This window comes from Caretta caretta, chromosome 3 (assembly GCF_965140235.1).
Source record: "Caretta caretta isolate rCarCar2 chromosome 3, rCarCar1.hap1, whole genome shotgun sequence".
Lineage (NCBI taxonomy): Eukaryota > Metazoa > Chordata > Testudines > Cheloniidae > Caretta > Caretta caretta.
The window spans coordinates 83,578,658-83,600,343 of record NC_134208.1 but is presented as its reverse complement, the minus strand read 5'-3'; the positions used below and the strand labels follow the sequence as shown (position 1 = coordinate 83,600,343).

At 43.8% G+C, this 21,686-nt stretch overlaps 1 protein-coding gene across 3 annotated transcripts in view; it reads right to left on the bottom strand.

Moving 5' to 3' along the window:
- AFG1L (AFG1 like ATPase) overlaps positions 1-21,686 on the bottom strand; it is a 135,545-nt gene that overhangs the window by 109,482 nt on the left and 4,377 nt on the right. For 2 of the 3 annotated variants that reach the window (XM_075126624.1, XM_075126625.1), the window contains exons 2-3: positions 21,057-21,122; positions 3,865-4,088 (exon numbers count right to left, since the gene is read on the bottom strand). In XM_075126624.1, coding sequence (XP_074982725.1) covers positions 3,865-4,088; positions 21,057-21,122 — 290 coding nt within the window. The remainder of the gene's footprint in view (positions 1-3,864; positions 4,089-21,056; positions 21,123-21,686) is intronic. The other variant, XM_048844860.2, reaches the window with a different exon arrangement.

Here is a 21,686-nt window from a genome sequence, read left to right as displayed (position 1 = left end):
ACAAGTGAAGATGATAATGTGGAAAAATTCTATCAGTAGCTCGAAGAAACCCTCACTCAAAAAACCACAAATACGATTGTGAAGGGAGACGTCAATGCCAAGGTCGGAAGAGGGAAAGAAGGCGAAAAGTTCATTGGAAGGTATGGCATCGGCAAACGGACTGCATGAGGAGAGTGACTCGCAACTCTGGTGGAGATGAAAGAAATGTTCATTGGTAACATTGGTTTAAGTAGAACAAGAGAAGGTGGATCATGCCCAATGTGAAGAACAAGAACGAGATTGACTATATTCTGATCGATAAGCGGCACATCATACAAAACATCTCAGTAGTGTAATCATTCAACACCGGTACTGACCATCACTTGCTTAGAGCGAGACTCATCTTCAACGAAAAGATAGAGAAGAAAGCGTTACTGATGGCAAATCAGAGACAGGGGCCAAAAATATTCTATGAGGCAATCCTGAAAGTGAACATTTCCAAGGAAGACTGAAGTCTCATAGAATACTGTGATGAGTACTATAAAAACTTCACTGATAAGCTGAGACAATGCATGCAATTAGCTAAGAAAGAAAGACCGAAAAGAGCAAAGGTAAGAATCTCAGAAGAAACAAGGAACTTGCTACAGAAATGGAGAACTATGAAGAGAAATGATGGCAACAAACTCAAGTACTCCCTCCTCTGCAAGCTGATAAGACGACGACTAAAGGAGGATTTTGAGAAGTACTGAAATGAAAGCTTCTTAAAGATGGCTAAAGATCACAGAAGCCTCAAAAAATGCCAACGGGAATTGACACTGTACTGGTTGACAATAATGGCACTGAAGAACAAGGATGGAAAAGCAGTAATTGACAGAACAGGGATGGAAGCAGTCTGCAAAGATTTCTGCACTGAACTGTTCATGCATCAAATAAATGTCCCACTACCAACACTTCAACAGACCAATGAGCACATACTCCCGGTCCTCATCAGCGAAGTTCGACATGCAGTTTATCAAATGAAGGAAAGAAAAATTCCAGGAAAAGATGGACTGACAACCAAAATAATAAGAACTGGAGGCCAAGACCTCTGGGAAATTCTTGCTAAGAGGTTTAGCTGGAAGGAGTCCAACACCATTTTGCTGTATAAGAAGGGTGATCGTGAAGATCTAAATAACTATTTTCCAATATTCCTGCTTTCACTTGTTTATAAGCTGTTCCAGACTAATAACAAACTGACTCTCAAAGTTGGGATGAGCAGCAGCCAAAAGAGCAGGCAGGTTTTCGAAGGAATTTCAGCACTATGGACCAGCTAATGGAGCACTCAAGGCAATACAAATTCCCTTTATGCATTGCTTTCGACAACTATGAAAAAGCATTCGACAGTGTAGAGATCAATGCAGTGCTGAAAGTTCTTGCAGAGCAGGGCATCGACACAAACTACATCAACCTATTAAAAGAAGCAAACTCTGACTGCACTATGCATATAATTCTGTTTGACACTCCCCTTCGTACCCCAATCAAAAAAGGTGTGAAGCAAGAGACATGATTTCACCCGAACTCTTCACAGCCTGCCTCGAAATGGTAATGAGGTGGATGAACTGGAAGGGTGGAATTAGTACCAATGAAGAGCAGTTAATCCACCTCAGATATCGTGCTGATTACTGAAAACACTATGAAACTACAGAAAATGCTGCAAGAACTCGACAGAAAAAGCAGCCAAGTTGGACTAAAAATGAACAGCTCTAAGATGAAATTTATGCGGCCTGATGCCTTGCCTAAAGCCCAAATAATAGTTAAGAAAGAACAAATTGAAGAAGTCAAGCAATACGTTTATCTGGGCCAAGAAATTAATATGCACCACGATCAGTAAGACGAACTCTCACGAAGAAAGAAAGCTGGTTCGCACGCATTCAGTTCTATCAAAGATGTCCTCCAAGGAAAAATCAACAAGGCAACACACACCAACCTCTTCAACTCAACAGTACTGCCAGCAATATTGTACAGCAGCGAAACATGGATACTGATAAAGGTAGAGGAGCAACAACTGGCTGTAACAGAGACAGCGATGGAAAGAAGAATTCTGGGGATGGGATTTCAATCCACAACCGATTCCCCAATGAAATGATCAAACAGCAGAGTGGAGTGCAGGACGTTGTTGTTGAAAGCAGGTACAGTAAAATGCGATGGGCCAGGCATACAGCTAGGCTCACTGTCAGTTGATGGACTGCAGCTGTCGCTGAATGGTATCCACAGGAACTGAAACAACCATTTGGCCAACATCCAAAGAGATGGGAAGATTTTATCGTAAAAAGGCATGGCCGCACATGGAGAAGTAAGGCCAGGATAAGAGAAGAATGGAAGGCATGTTGTGATTGGCTCAATCTATATGAGGGCTGAAGGACTGATCGATCAAGGTGAGATAGGAGGCCAAACTCAGCCAGTAAAAAAGTTAAATTAAACTTTTAAAAGTTCACATGGGAACAGGTGCACAAATTATTATTCTAGAATAAATGTGGTTGCCCTGTTATTACTGTACCTATTTTAATATATACCACGGAACACCTCATTTTGTTCAACAGAGCACCAGGCAATTCCCAACATTTATTAAAAATGCATATAGATCATTAAATTAAAACTCCTGCATACCATCCTCATGGAGAAGGCAAAAGAAATCCCAGTTTATTCCTACATCAACTGGCCTCCAGATATAGATCTTTGGCATTGTAGAGTAAGTCTACATAGGATTTTCCCTGACCTACACTAGAAAAGGAAGTGTATGAATCCATCCCCCTGCATCTATGTGAAAAGAAGATCTAAGCACCACAGCACATGCCCTCTGGATATGGAATATGGGAGATACCCTTTGTGGGTAATTTTAAGGGGAAAAATATCCCTTCCTCTGCTGGTAGCCCAAACACCGATTTCCAAGCGTCTGCTTTTGGATTCAGAAGCAGAATTATAAAGGAATTATGGAAATCGAGGGCCCCAAGAGCACACATCCACATACCTAGACTTGCAATAGAAGTTTCAAAATAGAGGTTTGTTTTCAGGTAGTGTCCCTCATTTTGGAAACAGTCTTCAATTATTTATTTATTTTTAAGAAATCCCAGAATTGGCATTTTTCAAAGAAAGGCCCTGGAAAGTGATGGGTTAGTCCACAAGCTGGAGAAAGCGAAACCATGATCTGGTAAATAGTAGTGTAAATAGTAATGATGTAGGTCCAATATTTAAGTTTTGTTTAAAAAATATTTTACAAAGCTTAAAATTAATTAGAATCTTGGCATTAATTGAAAAATATTAATTACAAAGTTTGTTATGACAAACGTTTGCCTCCAGTGTTTACAACTCAAGCACTCCAGCATTCTGCCTGTACACATGCACCAGAAACTGACAAGGCCTTTTTGCCAAAGCTCAGTGAAATACAAAAGCAGACAGCATGTGTGACAAAAAGTACATTTGATTTAGTTTTAGAATTCTTTTAGTTTTAATAACTTGATTATTATTCTATGATTCTATGATTATGGTGTGGCAGGCTTTCTAGGGGATGTCCATAAACTACGTAACACATTTTTTTGTTATTTTCATCACTCACTTTCCTCCCCTTGTAACACTGAAACAAACATGCAAAATTAAGGACTCACCCACCCCTAAATGTGTTACATAATTTATTGACAGCAGCTTATATACTGAAAGCAAAGAATGGAGCTCCATGCAGGAACAAGAGTCTGATTGCAGAACTGGGGCCAAAGTTAGTAACAAAGAAAGATTTTTTAAAACGTGACAGTCTCTTTAAACATACCCATGTAGACAAAACATTTATATAAAAAATATAAGTTCTGAGGACAAACATTTAAAGCGGTTTTCTCTTATCACCATAAGCCTCACCTTTGACAGAAGATTGTTTGGACTGATACTGTAGCCTTTAAGGCTCTCATGTAACTTCTGCAAGCACTGTACAACTCTTCGTTGTTGTTCATCATTCCCCAGCTCTTCTGCTTTGATCAGAAAGTCATAGTGTTCTAAAGGTCCATTGCAAACCAACAAGGCCCTAGAGTTAGCATCTGCTAGAGTATTAGGGGCTATGTTCTCAGCTGCCTGAATTGTGTATGCTGTAAAATAAGAAATAATTAACTGTTAATAGAAAGGTTCTGAAAGTTGTTTTATTATATTCTTAAACAATATACACATTTACACAAATTATTATGTTCAAAAATGGCTGCTACTTTAAATAAGTAGTAACAGAACAGTATAGATTAGCTAAATATGCACCATTATATGCAATCTCTTTGTATTTCTCTAAATAAGCTTTTTAAAATGTAGTTCAAAACTGGAAGTTGCTTAGTACAGGGGGGAAGGGTTAAACATGTTTATATATATATATATATACATATATATATATATATATATAGTGACAAAGCTCTGTCCTTGCCTCCATGGGTCCCGCGTTTCCTGGCGGATTTCACTAGCCTCAGAGGCTCACTGTGACCCTCCACATAACCCTTCTTTCTCTAGAGACAAGGGTCACAGTCTACTGAGCCATTTTAATCATAAGCCAGCGAGGGAGGTGAGGAGAAGTTATCCTTCCTTACACAGTCTCTGTTGTCTCCCAGTCTCAGTGATTAATCAGGGGGCGAGGGGGGGGGAGCCCGGGCCCACCCTCTACTCTGGGCTCCAGCCGAGGGACCCTAATAGTATCAGCTATGGTAGCTGACCTTTTAGAGACATGACATGTACAATTCCCTGTGCTACTTCCCTCACAGCAGCCCTCACTTCCTCAAGCTCCACTTCACCCTTACCTCAGGGTCTCCTTCCTTGTGCCTGATATGGTGTGTACTACTCAGCCTCTCCAACAGCGCAACTTCCTCCCACAGCTCCTGACATGCACACCCACCTGACTGACTGGGAGGCTTTTAACTAGTTTCAGCCAGCCCCTGATTGGCTTCAAGTGTCCTAATCAACCTAGCATTCTCCCTGACTTCTGGAAAGTTCTTAATTGGCCCCAGGTGTCTTAATTGACCTGGAGCAGCTTCCATTTCACTTAACCTGGTACCAGGGATTTGTTTAGCCTGGAGCTAATATATCTATTTCCCACTACTTTTCTATAGCCATCTGGCCTTGCCCCATCACAATATATATATATACATACATACACACACACACACACACACACAAAATAAATGCACAAACTTTAAAAAAAAAAACAATTAGAGCTAGTCAAAACTTGCGATTTGCATTCCACAGGAAATTCTATCATTTAGAAATCTGGCTTTGTTCCAAATTGGAACAAAAACAAAACATTTCAAAACTGACCACAAAATGAATTATTTTTTAAAAAATTATTCAATTAAATTGAAACATTTCATCCCGATTGACTTTAATTTTATATTTAAACTAAAAATCAAAATGATATGATCCAATAAGATAGACAAAACAAAATCAAAACAAAATTTTGTTGAACAACGTATTTCTGTGGCAAGTTTTGATTTTGCTGAAACATTTTCTGACAGAAAACAGCATTGTGTCAAAAAAATTTTGACCAGCTCCACCCCAACAAAACACTGACAACCAGACAGTGCTATATATCAGGGCAATCCTCAGATCAGTCTGGATGGTCCACCAGAAATCACCATCCCTGGAGGCAAACCCCAGCTATTCCTGATTGGATCTGTGAGTTTGGATCCTGTATAGTTTCTTCAGAGCTGTCTTCCCTCTACACTATGTGGGGGGAGTTGGTGATATGGGAGTTTTGATTCGAAGGGAAGCCAGTGCCCCCATCAAACCCACGGAGCCCCAGTTCCTATTGGATACCCCAAGATTATAGAACAAGTAGCAGCATGAAACCTAGATTTATGGAAGGGAAAGTAATCTGGTGCCGTGCAGTTCCTGAACACAGAGCTGAAGGCATCGTAATAGAGATCTCCCTCAGTAGACCACAACAGGCTCTCCTTAAAGATGGTGCATCTTTGTGCCTTGGACTTCACCTGTTCTGTCTTGCCAAACAGCAGCAGAAGCAGAAGGTGATAAACCCTCAGGTAGTCTCTTGGGATGGAAAGGAAAAGTCTTCCTCATTTACAGACATGGGAGATAGAGAGCATGTGTAAGTGCTGATAGAGGGTTCTGTGGGAGAAACTGCTCACGGTTGTCCCAAAATAAACATTTAAAGCCGAGGTTTGTGAAAGAGGAGCACTGCTGCAACTTCACGACTAGATGGACAAGATCTGGTGGGTGACAGAAGAGTCATGGCTAAGCCCCAAAACCTTGGTGACATGTCTGGTGTTGGGACTGCTTCCAGTATCTACAAGATGTAATCCCACTAGAAACAGATTCAGAGAGAGGTCAGGAGCCAAACTATGTCATTCCACTGCATCATCTACCCTACAACAATAATTTGATACACATGGCCAGAATAGACTTCTCAGTCATCCAGTATTTTACAGGACTGATCCATATATCATTAACACTGCTTCTCTACTGTTACCTGTTCTTGAACAGATCCAGAGAAGGGGATTCTTCATTATTATGAGCAAAACGTAGCAAATGTACACCAGAATATTCTTCCTTCCTTATTCTTACACTTCTTACAATTTCTTATTCTATCATTTTGTGGTAATGTCAACAATGCTTTCTTCATTTACGGTATATAGCACTTCCCTGCAAGCTTTTATTTTCCAGAGTGTAGAAACTGGACTCTGACCATTTCTCTTCCTGCCTACCCTCTAATGCTTGTATTATATATCACAAAGCTCTGTGTATGTTTTCTCTATTTCCCTCCACACTCAAAAGTATCCTTCTTAAACTGTGACGATTACATGTAATATTTCTGACATGGTCACAGCAGAGTGAAAAGCCATATCAGATTCCCCTAATTTTATATGAAATCTGTGTATTTATACAAAAACAGAATTGGCTTTTTTCACAAGAGTGCTACATTCCAAGCTTGTTTATTTTGTTATACATTGTCACTCTCTCTTCTTAAATTCACTGCTTTCTAGAGAGCTGACTCCAGTTTGTATCAGTATTTTTATTTCTGTTCCTAAAATCCATGTATTCAAATTTAATCTCATTTTATTGCATGCAGCCAATTTTGCTGCCCTGCTGGCTGTCTACTACCCAAATATTACTGATCAACATGCCAGAAGATATTGATAATGAAATAAAGTGAAAGAAACCTCTTACTAACAGAAAATAAAAAACAAAACCTGAAGCAAACAAGAATACATGAACTTAGGGCTTGAAAAATCCATTTACAAGTATAAAAATTTTCCTGGCAAGCGAGGAACCTAAGAGCAACTTCTGCTGCATCTAATCTTTCTTTTTTAGAATATTGTTTATTGTTGCAAAGATCACCATTTGAATGTAAACCAAACATAAAACAATGCAGTGATATCTTCCTACATTTGTGATAGACAATTCCAGTCCCCTAGTCTTGCCAACCTACAGCAGGGTGAAAATTAAATTGAACCTTGTCAGTTTTTCCTGCTGCTATTCAGAAACTTGCAGCAGCACTGAAACTGATCAATCAGTTTTGATTTTGATTCGAGCTGTAAAGCAATTAAAAAAATTAATTGCAATTAATCGCAGTTAATAATAGAATACCATGTATTTAAATATTTTTGGGTGTTTTCTACATTTTCGAATATATTGATTTCAATTATAACAGAATACAAAGTGTACAGTGCTCACTTTATATTTATTTTTTATTACAAATATTTCCACTGTAAAAAACAAAATAGTATTTTTCAATTCACCTAATACAAGTACTGTATTGCAATCTCTTTATCATGAAAGTTGAACTTACAAATGTAGAATTATGTAAAGTGCCAGTGTAAGACAAGCCCTCAGTATGTATTTCCAACTTACCAACGTTGATGTTTCAAATTCCAAGAGGCAGTGTTACAGGAAGGAAATAGTAGTCAGGACTTCTGGGCTTTATTCTCATCTTTGCCATCAGTTCACTACATGACCCTGGGCAAGTCACTTACCCCACCTATAGTTTACCCGTTATGGTACTATAAAGCTCCTCAGAAAAAGTATAAAGTATTGTTATTAGCCCTGGAATTCCGTTTTTTCCCCCAGCTGCTTCACTATTATGATATGAGAGGACTGCCTGTGCTACTGCTGCTCATAGGAATAGCCCCATGTATAGTCCTTACGATTGGAAAGAAAATCTTGAAAACATGGTGTGACAGAATATACCCATGTCCACTATTGTAGAAATCTTTGTACAAGGTATGTCTTGTGAGGTGTTATTTGAAAACTCATAATTTGCTGGTCATTATTGTCCTGGTAAAATCCTGTATATGAATTTATAAGATGCCACTGTTTAGTGGTATTAACACAGATTCCAAACCACAGCCCTGCCCAAACAGAAGTTGGCAAACAGGTCTGTCTCAAAGAAAATGTGTGCTCTGCTTAATCTGCATTTAAGCAGTAAACAGAGTCATCAAGCAGGAAGGGAGACAAAGGGTAAACTAGGTGTAAACAAGGCTGATGGGCCATTACATGCTAAGTGACCATTCTCTGGCTGGAAAGGGAGCAGGGGCAAAAAGAATCTACATTAAGGCCTTGTCTACACTATTGAGTTTTGTCAACAAAAGGCCGCTTTTGTCAAAACACACTGCAATGCAATCTTTGGTGGCAAAAATGTCCTGTTTTGACAACAAAATAAAACTACCCCGACAAACGACAAGGCTTTTTGCAAAAAATTTTTGTCAACGAAGTGCCAGTGTCGACGCCACGCTTGATTTTATCGCTTTAGTTGGCCCGCAGGAGGTGTCCCACAATGCCCATCCTGACCGTTCTGGTCAGCAGTTTGAACTCCACTGCCCTGCAGCCAGGTAAACAACTATCCACCCCTCCCCCTTAGAAGCCCTGGGAATTTTTGAAATTCCATTTCCTGTTGGCTCGGCATGGAAAGGTCTCATCACATCTTCACAGGTGACCATAGCGGCTTATTACAGCAAACACTCTCCCACTTGGACCACTGCAAAGCTGCTGGATCTCCTCCAGTATATGGGGAGAGGAGGCTGTGCAGTCCCAGCTGAGACTGAGCCATAGGAATTGGGATACCTATGGGCAGATTTCTCGAGGCTTGTGCAAAAAGGGCTATGATTGGGACACGCTGCAGTGCAGAGTGAAGATAAAGGAGCTGAGGCAGGTGTACCATAAGGCGAGGGAGGCGAACCATCGCTCCAGTGCTGCACCTAAGACCTGCCAGTTCTACAAGGAGCTGGATGCTATCCTCAGTGGCGACCCCACCTCCACTGTCAAGAGCCCCATGGATACTCCGGTGGGCCTGGAGATGCTGGAAAGAGGACCTAACCCGAAGGACGAAGTCATTGATGAAGAGGTGGAGTTAGACAACAATGTGGAGCTCCTGGCAGGGTCGCCTGGTGGGGCAGGCAGCCAGAAACTGTTCACCTCTCCGGAGGTGTCTACCAGTCTCAGCAGTTGCTCTCTGACGAGCAAGATGCAGGAGAGGAGATGCCTGGTTAGTGGCTGTGGTTTGTGTAGTGTGGAGGTGGGTTCAGGGTATAGAAATATACAAGGCTGGCTTGTTTCCGTGTGCTGGACTTTCCCTGGTACAGCTAATCAGCACAATAGAACAGGGTGTTGATGCATGCCGAGATGTTTCGAGAATCCACCAGAGAGATCTCTAGGAAAGTTTCCTGGAGGTACTCGACAATCCTCTGCTGAAAATTCCTTGGCAGAACTGCTTTGTTCCTTCCCCCATTGTAGGAAACTTTCCCGTGCCATTCGGCAATCACTTGTGCAGAGACACAAGAGGCACAAAGGCAAGCAACATAAGGACCAGGGCGGAAGCCACAAGCGTGTAGTAGATATGCCCTTGCTTCCCTGCTTACCTTCAGAAGTGAGATATCTGCTACAATGACCCCCGCCTGTGGAAAAGTGTGGGATAATTTTAGAATTTTTTTCTCTAGTTGGCTGCACTGCAACCCTTGCAGAGTGCTCTATTCCCATATAGAGTGGCCTCCCACCCCCAACCAACACTCATCATTCTTTGGGTGTTCGCCGAGATGTGTGCTTGCCAAGGGTCAGTGAGAAAGTGATTGTTATGTTACCAGAGTGACATGAGTGCTGTGAGTGAACTTAACAATCATGCTTCTGTGCATTGTTCCTTGTGCTTCAGCAGATGTGGCCTTGGGGAACATCCCACACACACTTGCCGAGTGTCTCTGCCAGATAAGAAAGTGCCCAAGATGGAGCAAAGAAGACATTCTGGGAGGTTCATTGCAGGTCTCCAATGCAGAGAAAAGGGAACACAAGGAGTGGAAAGACAGGACAGAAAAGAAAATCATGAGTTTGTTAAGGATGCTACTGAGCGGATGATTAAAGTCATGGAGGAGCAAACGCAGATGCTGAAGTCCTTAATAATGCTGCAGACTGAGCAGATGCGTGCCTGCCGTCTCCTGCAGCATATTCAGAACTCTTTTCCATGCCCCCTCCCAAACTCCGTCCACACAGTCCTTTCCACTTTTTGAGACTTCTCGTTTTCCCGTTCACTCCACCCCCTCGGACAACTTTCAAAATGACAGCTAGACCTAAACACAGCTCTGAGAGTCTGCCCGTCCCTAGTACCTCTTTTCCCTCCAAGCGTTTGCGTGTGTGTTGTTTCTTGTGCAATAAAAGCAAAGTTTTTGAATGGTAACTCATCTTTATTTGCTTTCTACAAATTGAGATAGCAGGCACTATCAATACCTACACAGGCAGTTTCATTATTTGCTTACTAGAATTTAAGGCCCCAAATGTCACCATTGTTTCCTAGGAAAACTACATATAATGTAACACTGCAGCACCAATCACAGAGATATACATTACTGGTTCTCATTTTCAAAGTGTTGCCTCAAAGCTTCCCTGATTCGAATTGCCCCCCTATGGGCCTCTCTGATAGCCCTGGTATCTGGCTGTTGAAAATCAGCAGCCACGCCTGAGCAAACCTTTCACCCTTAGCTTCACAAAGATTATGCAATGTACAACACACGGCTATGACCATGGGAATATTATCCTCATTGAGGTCTAACTTGTCATAAAGGCATCGCCAGCACACCTTTAATCTGCCAAAGGCACATTCCACTGTCACCTGTCACCTACTCAGCCTATTGTTGAACAGCTCCTTACTTCTGTCCGGGTTTCCTGTGTAATATCCCCCACTACAATCTTCTGGTCTGGAAAGAAAGACTCCACTTGTAGCTTTCTATACAGGCCAGTGTCCCTGAAGATGCATGCATCACGCACCTTCTTGGACCACCCCACACTGATGAAACGCCCATGGTGATCCACAAGCACCTGCAACACCATGGAGAAGTATACCTTCCTATTGATGTACTCTGTCGCAAGGTGGTCTGATGTCAAAATTGGAATGTGTGTGCCATCTATCCACCCCTCTTTTCCCATTTCTGAAAACCGTCCGCTATTTCACGCACATTTCCCAGAGTCACAGTCCTTCGTAGCAGGATGCAATTAATTGCCCTGCATACTTGCATTAACACACCCAACAGTCGACTTCCCGACTCCAAATTGATTCACAACTGGCTGGTAGCAGTCTGGAGTCTGGAGCAGTCACCAGCTTCCACACAGCGATTCCCATTCTGGTGTCCTTACGCACACAGTTCCAGGAAGGTGGCTTTCTGCATCCAAAAGTTCTGTAGCCACTGCTCGTCATCCCAGATCTGCGATATGATCCCACCATTCAGTGCTTGTTTCCCGAGCCCAAAAGCGACGGTCCACCGTCGCAGCCGTTCCGTGAATGCCAAAAGCAATCTAAAGTTGCTCCTGTCCATAACACACAGCATGTCAGGCAACTGGGAGTCTTCTTCGATTAGGAACTTCGTGATTAACTGCACTGCCATCCGCAATGTCTTCATGACAGTGATCAGAGCATAGGAGAGCAGTGCGGGATCCATCCCTTCCCACAGAGATGGCGGGGTGAACAGCAAACAAGGGCCGTTGAAAAATGCCATGAAAGAAAGCTGGAAGCCAATGGAATGCTGCGACAGAAAACAATGTATCATGGGACACTGAGTCTGGTCCCAAGATGCACCGCAATCCCCTCTGCCCTCCCACAAGACCTAGCAGCAGAATGTGTTGAGCTGGACTGTGGGATACGTACCCACAGTGCATTGCTCACATTGTCGATGACAATGCCCCAACTGTGAACACACTTTGCTGACAGAGGGAGACTGTGTGAATATGCAATACTGATTTTTATTATAGCACTTCTTGATTGTCGACATATCTCTGAAGTTTAGACAAGGCCTAAGACGCCCTTCCTCCTCTCTCTCTCTCTCTCTCTGTCCATTGATTTACTGCATGAGAAGGAACAAAGGAAACAGCCATTAAACAGAAGAATGAGTCCTGGCCTAAACAGTTTGGCCAGTAAGCCTGTTGAGGACCTGTGGTAAGAAAAACTTTGCTTTGAATTTAACATAGTTAAATTAGGCATTAGTTGCATTTTATCTCTATTTTTCTTGTAAACATTTCGACTTTTATGCCTCATTACTTGTATTCATTTAAAAAGCTCTCTCTCTTTGTAGTTAATAAACTTGTTTTACCTAATCCAGTGTATTTAAACTGAAGTGTATGGGATACTCCATTTGGGATAACAAAATGTGTGCATATTATTTCCATTGATGAAATAACAGATCTATATAAATTTCTATTATCCAGAAGGCTGGGCAGTACAGGACATACACTTCTTGGGGGAAAATCTGGGACTGGGAGTGCGTTGGGGTCACCCTACAGTATAATTCAAGATGCTAAGAGCCTAAGTGTGGATGGCTGGCTGCAGCCCAGAACTGTGAGCGACTTGCATGCTGGAGGCTGTACGTGAACAGTTCAGGTCAGAGGCTGCAGCAGCAAAGCTTTGTAAAGGGCACCTCAGGTTGGAGGGCAAGGGTGACACAGCTACGCATTAGTCTGGATTGTACTCTGGTTGTGTCACACGGGACAGAGCATAAACCAATGTAATGATGGATTCCCAACTCTGCAAACACCCTAAAACAATAGGTCTGAGAGGGGAGACCCTATTGATCTCAATGCATTAAGGCTGTGTCTACACTATAAAATCATGTTGACCTAACTTACATCGGCATATAGCCACCATAGTTATTAAATTGCGTGTGTGTGCACACATTTGGCTCCTTATGTTGGCAGTGCACGCCTGCATGAGGAACACTTGTATGGATTTTATTGTCAGCATGAGGCATATTGGGACAGGTCCTGAAAGCCAGTAACAGTCAGCATAAGCAACACAATGTCTATGCTGGCACTGCATTGACCTAATTATATCTACATTGCTTGGAGAAGTGGTGCTACTACATTGGCATAGAGATGCACTTACATCAGAGGAAGCCAAACTTAAGCAAAGACACTTCCACAGCTAGGTCAACACAAGGCAGCTTATGTCAACCTAGCCCTGTAGTACAGATCAAGCTTAAGTCTGTAACTTAAAAGGGTCAAGTTAAGTAGCAACATTGTTAACTATTCCAAAGCTTATCGTTTTTAGTATGAACATGCAGCTCATGTGTCTTCCCATAATCCCAAACTGCTCTCGTTCCTCCACTACGGCAAAAATTTGTACACAGCTGCTAAAGCCTCCAGATTTGCTCCTGACAAATTTTATAAGGCAGTCACATGATGGCAGCCCAACCCCCCAAAAATATTAAATAAACTAAAAAAACCAAAAATGCTGGTACAAAGTAAATTGAATGTAATATCAAAATAACAGTGACTACTTAAAACCCTCCTGAAAGCTGGAGCAACTTGGAGATCACAGCAGATCCTCGGACGACCTAGGCCCAGGACTGCACTCCTGTCCACCCTTCCCCCTCTCTTCTTCTTACGTTACACCCGGGCTTGGCCAGCTTTGGATCGGGCGTATGTAAGTATGAAAGTGGGTTAGAGCTTGGTGCACTAACGCTTTCTTCCTTCCTTTAAGTGATGTGAAAGCATTTCCAGCACTCTCCGCTGTTATTTTATTATTTTATCAATAAAGCTTTAAAATTTAAACCCTTGGCGTGTTCCGTTATCTCCTCCCTTAATGATCCTGTGGCCTCATACTGATCACCTGATGCTTCAGGCAGATTGGTAACAACAATCTGTTTTGGTGGAGAAATGTGGAGGGGAGGAGCCCTGCGGAGACCACCAACTGTTTTGTCCTTGGTATTTCATGTTTTCTGTGTCCGGCACTGTTGGTATTGCATGTTAAGGATTTTATATGATTAAAGGTGGCCCCACCCTCAGTCATAGCAGGATTGAAAACCGGAGGGAGGTTTAGCATTCCTCTTTCCACCCTGGTCGGCGGTGGAAGGGTGCAGGTGGGTCTACCCCCGGTCGTAAAAGTACCGGGCAATGGGAAGAGGGCTTAGAGTCCCTCTCTCCAAACGGAAGGGATAATCCTCGGTGCATGAGACCTCAGCTGTAGTATAACTAAGCAAAAAAGAAAAACTTAAAGCTCCGCACTCTGTCTGCGAAGGGTTTGGGATTTAGTGCATAAACCCTCGGTGGTAGAGGACCGAGTAATATGGAGGGAGACTTAGCGTCTCTCCCTCCAGCCCAGGGGTGAGCATTGCAAGTCCCAGTGCTAACGTGGGCAATGTAAAATCTCAAGTAATTAAAAACACCTTAAGAGTGGTACTACCAAATTGTAATAACATGTTCAAAAAACAAAGGGTATAGCTGCTGACTTGGGAGTCCTGCAGTCATGGGCGATGGCATCAATGGTGGGTTCACGGCTGGACGCACGGGCATTAGGGGGCACGGACACGGAAGTCCGGCTGCTCGGCCCGCTGGTGTCATGGAAGTCCGAACCATGGGAGAGGCAGCAAAGAGGGACGAAACCCTGCTGCCTCTTTCAAAGGGGGGAGAGAACCTCTCCCAGTTGGAGAGGGCTCTCACCAAGGTGGGATACAATCCCTGGAGTTCTGTGGCGGAGCTTCAAAAAAGCGTACATACTAGGCAGGACTTGTTAGACCTGTATGCCAAGTATAAAAAGCAAAAGGGTAAAAACCTAGCAGCAGCTGTGGGATTAATCTAAACTGCAGCGGCCATGTGGTATCAAATGTTGTTGAGACAAAAAGAACAGTTGGGGAAAAGGTGTGTACCTGATTGCTGGTAAAAATTAAGCAACTAAAAATGCAAATTACTAACCACGCTGCAACCCAAGCCTATGCTCAGAACAAGTTGCAAGCCTTAAAACAAAACTTCCAGACGAAAAAGGCAAAACGCACCTGCCTGGAAGCACTAGCTATGCAAGTACCAGTCCTTCAAGAACTTGTTGAGGATTTAACCATTCGTATGCAAAATACACCGCAAAGGCAGTGTGCTCACCATAAAAAAAAAATTAAACAGTTAAAATGCCAATTGGCCGTGCGTTCTGTCCAAGTGGCAAGCCTCACGAAAAATAAATCAGGTAACCCTTGTAAGGGCTTTAATCTCTCCCTCTGTGAGAATCCTCAATTTTGGGCAAAACCTTGTTGCACCCCCATAGCAGCCCTCATTAAAACTAAGGAGAGGTCCATCAAACAACTCCAGGATGGGGCTTGGGTCGAAACTCAGAGTGTTTCAGCCAGAATTCAAAGTCTGCTGGGCCCGGCTAACATCTCCATGCTGGCTCGCGAGTTTGGCCGGTTTAAAATAAAAAAAGCTGCTACCTGGCTTCTTTCCTTCTAAAATATCATACCTGTAAATAATTTGTCCCAGCAAAAAATTAAGCGGGTGCTCACCGCTGCCAGTTCAAAGCTGGCCTCCACCCTAAAAATCGCAGTGGGTCAGCTGCAGGGAGAGGGGTTGCTTGTTGTGCAAGCTGTGGCGAAAGTCCTTCTTTCCACCCAAGAAAAATGAAAATATCTGTCAAACCTGGACCAGGCCCTGGAACAAACCAGGTTAAATTATTTTTATCAACAACGTTTAATCGCGCTGGTCGTGAAGAAAATCCAGCCAGTGACCGCAGCACAGTGTCACTTGTCCCAACGTCCCTGAACCATTGCTCAGTTACAAAAGCTTACAAAACGGATAAATAATTGGTGAAGAGATAAATTGGGGCTTTGGGCCAAGGACAAACCCGTCACCTGGAAGGCATTAAAAATAAAATTATGCAAATTGCTAAGCATTTCAAAAAACCAATTAAAAGGGTAAAGGTGGCAGCGCTCCAAGCCACCCAAAAGGTGGAAGGTACCCCCACATATACTAACTGGGTACCCAGGAACGGCGAAACAAAGCCAGTTAAAAGCCAATCAAACCGGCGCCCCAAAGAGGGCCAGTCTTTGCCACTAACTAAGAAGAAGGTATATAAAACCAAAATGGCAGTCCGTAGGCAAGCTTGGAGCTCCCTCCGGGCTCTGGCAGAGGATATGAACAGATGGTATAAAAAACCCACTTTAGTGTTAGTAAAAAGGCTCTTGGCCCTCTCGGCCAGGTGGGATGAATGGGCCGCCAGCATCTCCAAAACCCAGGCCCACACGTTGAGTGATATGCCACCCCTGCCCCGGCCTGTGGCAGCAGCCACCCCTTCCGCCCCATCGGTGGAGAATTATCGCCAGCTCCACAAGCAACTCCCATGGGCTAGGAACCCCAGGGAGGGCTTCGGTTAGGGCAGCCCCATTGTCAGCCAGGCGTCCCGCTGGCAGTATCAGGGTAAAGGAACCTAAAACTCCAACCGCCGCCCCAAAATTGCTGTTGTAGTCATTCAGAGTCCATGCGTGGCCCTGTTGGACAATGGGGCTGGTATAAATGTATTAAATTTTATCCCTGCTAAGGGCAACCCAGGGCCTCCTACCCGGGTCTCTGCCTTCAATTCGAAGCCGCAACAGCAACTAACCCGGAACCAAGTCCCAGTAACGATTGTAAAAACAGTTTTACATGCCTCATTTATCATTAACCCCTCCTCTATAAAAAAGGTAATTTGGGGAATGCCATGAATGCTGGAGCAGCGGCTGTGGTTTAATCCTTACGATCAAGGGGGCACACTATGGCAGGAGAGGGGCATGCCCCTGCCCCGGGACGAGGGGGGTAGGTTTGCCACCGCCATATTGGCAGCTTTAACTGCAGAGGAGGAGGCATATTGAAAACAAGTGGTGCCAGGGGTCTGGCAAACATATCCCTCCAAGTGTGGTAGGCATAAAACGGCGCTAGTGGAGGAGGTGGAGTCCCTGGTTCCCCTGCAACAACAATATCCTTATTCCAAAGCAGTGGAGGAGGTTATTGCAGGGGTAATTGCCAATTTGAAAAGACAAGGGGTGCTGCAAACTACCCATAGCCCCTTTAATAGCCTGGTCTTTCTGGTATTAAAGGCGGGAGGGCAGGCCTAACGCCTTACCATAAATTACCAAAAAAATAAAGCAAAACACCCCCATAATGGCACCAGTAGTCACTTCAATGCCTAAGGTCTTGCTCCATGTGCAGCCACAAAACAAATGGTTTTCGGTTATTAACCTAGCCAACTGCTTTTTTGCCTTACCCCTTACCCCTGCCTCCCAAGACCGCTTTGCATTTCAGTTTAGGGGAAAACAGTTGACTTTCACATGCGTCCCCATGGGATTCCACAATGCCCCCTCCATCACCCACCAGCATGTGGTGGCTATGCTAGATGAATTGCCCCCGAAGGTCCGTTGCCATGTCATTTCATACGTGAATAATTTGTTGGTGCATGGAAAAACAAAACCCCTGGCGCAAAACTTTACGAAAACAATTCTAAATAAAAAACTGGGTTCAAGGTGTCATTAAAAAAGGCACATTTGGTCCAGCAGTCAGTCATCTACTTGGGCATCACCCTGTGGGAAAGGGGCAGGCTAGTAAATGTAGCCAAGGTCCGTGCATTGTGTAAGATGAAAAAGCCCACCAACTTAAAACAATTGCGCACTATTTTCGTGGGCTTTAACTTTATTCGAAACCACATTCCCAATTTTGCCACTCTCACTTGTGGGCACTGCTTAAAAAGAGGGCTCGTGGCACTGGGCCGAGGAACCACAAAAAAACACCTTTAATGCCTTAAAGCGGGCTGCCGTGCAAGCACTGGCCCTCGCTTTCCCAGGCATTGCCAAGCCCTTTTACCTTTGGCTGTCCTGTGGTCCGGAGGCACTGGGGGCCGTCCTCCTTCAAAAAATCACGAAGGGTCTGCTAATCCCAGTTGCATACAATTCCCGGGCGCTACAGCAGCCAAAGATAAAATATAGCCCCTGTAAAAAAAAAAAAAAAAGCTTGGCGGCGGTATGGGCAGTGCAAACTTTCCAGGCATACACTGAAGGAGCACCAATAGTACTGCAAACCCCGCACACACACTTAAAATACATTTTAACCGGGTCCAAAATGCGTTCAGTCTCAAACACCCGCTTGGCACAGTGGACCCTGTTTCTCACTCAAAGGAGGGTGGCCTCAAAAACTCTGCAGTCCCCGGACCTGCTCAGCACGGCCCTGGTGAAACGGTGCAAAGCATTCCTGCAAGGTTGCCAAGCGGAAATGGACAGCTGCCTGGGAATGGGATCCCCTCCCAATCCTTCACAATCCAAACCGGGCCAATCATTTATGGTTTACCAATGGCTCCTTCTTTTTCCACCAAGGGAATTGGTACGCCCAGTGAGCAGCTTTCAGTGGGGGGGATGGGGGTGAGCCTCACCAAAAACGTAGCGCATGGCTCAGCACAAAATGCCAAAATAAAGGCAGTGCTCCAGGTTCTAAAATATAACGCTCAGTTGGGGGAGAACTGTGCGGTATACCTCATTCCAAACAATAGATATGTGGTGCAGGGGGTATCAACGTATATGTTTTATTAAAAAAAAAATTAAAACACCGCAAACCGCAAGCCCATCAAACATCAAAAAAGTGGCAAAAAATAATGGCATTATATAAAGCACAAAAGGGGAAGGTTTACATTGCCTGGGTAAAATCACATGCCTATAAGGATAAGGGATTACTTCATAAATAAAACAAACAAGTAAACAAACTAACTCAAATTTGTTCTAAGGTAGCAGCCTTAATCACAAAATTAGCTACCACCAAGCAAAACAACATGGTCTGGAAATTACATGAGTGGGCATATGAGGGGGTGGAGGAAACCCTATTCAAAGTCAAACAGTGGCACAGTGGCCAAAACAAAAACAAATGATGCAACGAATCGTAGAGGGATGCCTTAAGTGTGCCCAGGTAAAGCGAGAGGCCCAGCTCCCTGTTTTGCAGGGGCAAAAAACCCAAGGGGTATGGCACCATCTGCAAATAAATTTTACTAATTTACTACCAACAACATAAAAGGGATGTAATACCTTAAATACCTCCTAGTAATAATTAATGTATTTTCTGCCTAAACAAAGGCATTCCAAACCCGGGTTAATACTGTGGCAGTGGTGCCAAAAAACTCTATAAGAAAATCTTCTGCCAGTACGGCACACCCTAAATTATGTTTTCTAATCAGGGGGTGGCTTTTGGGGAAAAAGTCCTTAAATCCTTGCTGGCAGCCTTAAACATTAAGCAACAAATTCACATCAGTTATCGGCCACAAAGCAGTGGCACTGTAAAAAGGCAAAACCAAAATCTAAAAAATGCCCTCTGGAAAATGTGCTCTACTTCGAAAATGAACTGGCCCCAAAAGCTGACAACCATTTTGGCAGCTTTACGCAATTCAAACTGCCTAGGTACCGGGTACACCCCCTCCCATATTCTTTTTGGTTACCCAATGATGTGGGGCAATCTATGAAAATGGGAGAAAAGCTCGCCCGCCAATTCACCAAAGGGTTGGTATATTGCCCAGCTTAAAAAAAAAACTTTCTAAAACCCGTAAAGCAGTAAAGGGCACTCTAAACAAACAAACAAACAAAGGCCAGATGCAAAAAAACCTTCAAAAAAAAAAACGACCGGGGGTGGCAAGTCAAAAATAAGGTAATGTTACAAAAACTGGGGAGAGCGGCCCATACCTTAAATGTTAAGTGGATGGGCCCGTACCCCATGGTAAACTGCATTTCTCTGGTAGTTTACCAGCTGCAGCTACCCAGTAAATTAAAATGGGCACATGCCAACCAGCTTAAAACCTATGCTTCTTTCTCGGTTTCTAATCATAACGTCGTGGGCCTCAGTTGTGAACCAGCCACCTGCCTGAACCATCCAGATTTCCATCTATCCATGGAATTATTTGAATTACAAAACAAACAAAAAAGTACTTCCAAAGGCTCTCCATGGTTCGAGCCACCAATGGGGCTCAAGCCACAGTATGGCGCAAGGCTGGAGGGGAGGGGCCATGGGAACAATGCATAGTCCAAATAAACACCCTAGGGCCACAGAGAAATACATGGTGGGTGGCCCCGGACCTTCCATGCATCCCCGAGGGACAAACTCTGTTCCCCCTGTGGTGGCCTGAAGCAAAATAAAAGCCTAAGGCAAAATGGAAGGCCCCTTGGCAAGCAATAGCCACCCCTAATCCCTAAACAAAATATTGTTGTTACAACCTCCTAAACCAGGCAAAGAACATCCATAATAAAAGCCCAAACAAGCCATAGCAAAATAACTAAAGGCTTAGAGGATTTTATGTGCCTCAGTTTCCCCAATAGATGCACTTATAATATGTTGCTTTTTTTCCCCCTTTGCTTTGTTAACAGTGCAAGGCAGTAACAAAAGCCCCAAAACACCCCAAACAAAAGCTGTGGAACCGCTCTTGCTGCTTTAAGCCTATGGAATTCGTCAGGGCAATACAGTGTATGTATGATGGTACATTTCTATCGAAATCCTCATGTTTCCGTCGCTTTCAGCCTCCTTTGTTAATTTTACTGTTCTTCAAAATTGGCCCTGGTGAAAAAAACAATCGATTATCCACTGGCAGGGGGGCAATTGTGGCTTAGCATCCTGGGAATGTGGCGTCACATATTACCTGGGCATTTTCCCAGGGGCAGCCCCCTGCCGAGAGCCCCAGGTCCCCTGGCCCTGTGTATCCCTCCCAAATTAAATCCCAAGCAAAATTAATCCAAAAGGGCCCTAAGCCACGCCAAACATCATCATAAAAAACAACATTACATCCCTGCACTACCTAAGCCCACCTCCTAAAAGGTGTGTGTCTACCTGGAAACAGTGGCCCCTACCTTTAAAGGAAAAAAAAACCTCCATCCTTACTGCCAATGCTTGCGGTTCCACTGGGAGGGAAAAATCTAAAAAAAAAAAAAAAAAGGCTCTAATAAACTACCAATGGCAGGGTACATGGGCAGGTGTTCAATGTCACAAAAACATTCAATTTGCCATCCAAGTCACTGCTCCACATGAACAGCTGGCATAGGGATGTAGCTGCAATATTAGTCCCCGAACGGTGTAAGGTGCAACCTAACCCCCACAGTTCCACATGTTGGTATATCATCCACTCACACAGCCTGCCAGTGTAAAAAGGCACATATTACCTGCCTCAAACAATTTCCAGCATCCCTTCTTAAATGAAGCCTCCTCCGCTTAGTCCCTAGTCTTCAAAAAATAATCCTAGAAAGGCACCTCCACCTCTCCCCTCACCAGCATTGGTGGCAGATGGCACCCGCCACCAACTAGGAGGCGGCCACTCAATGCTAAATCCTCCTAAATGCCACCTTAAAAGTATTAAACATTGACCTACCCCTACCACGACTTCAGGCAGGGCTGGTGTAACCACTAGGCAGACCAGTCGGCCGCCTAGGGCGCCAAGATTTGGGATGCCAAAAAGAGGTTCCCTCCAATTTTTTTTTTTGCTT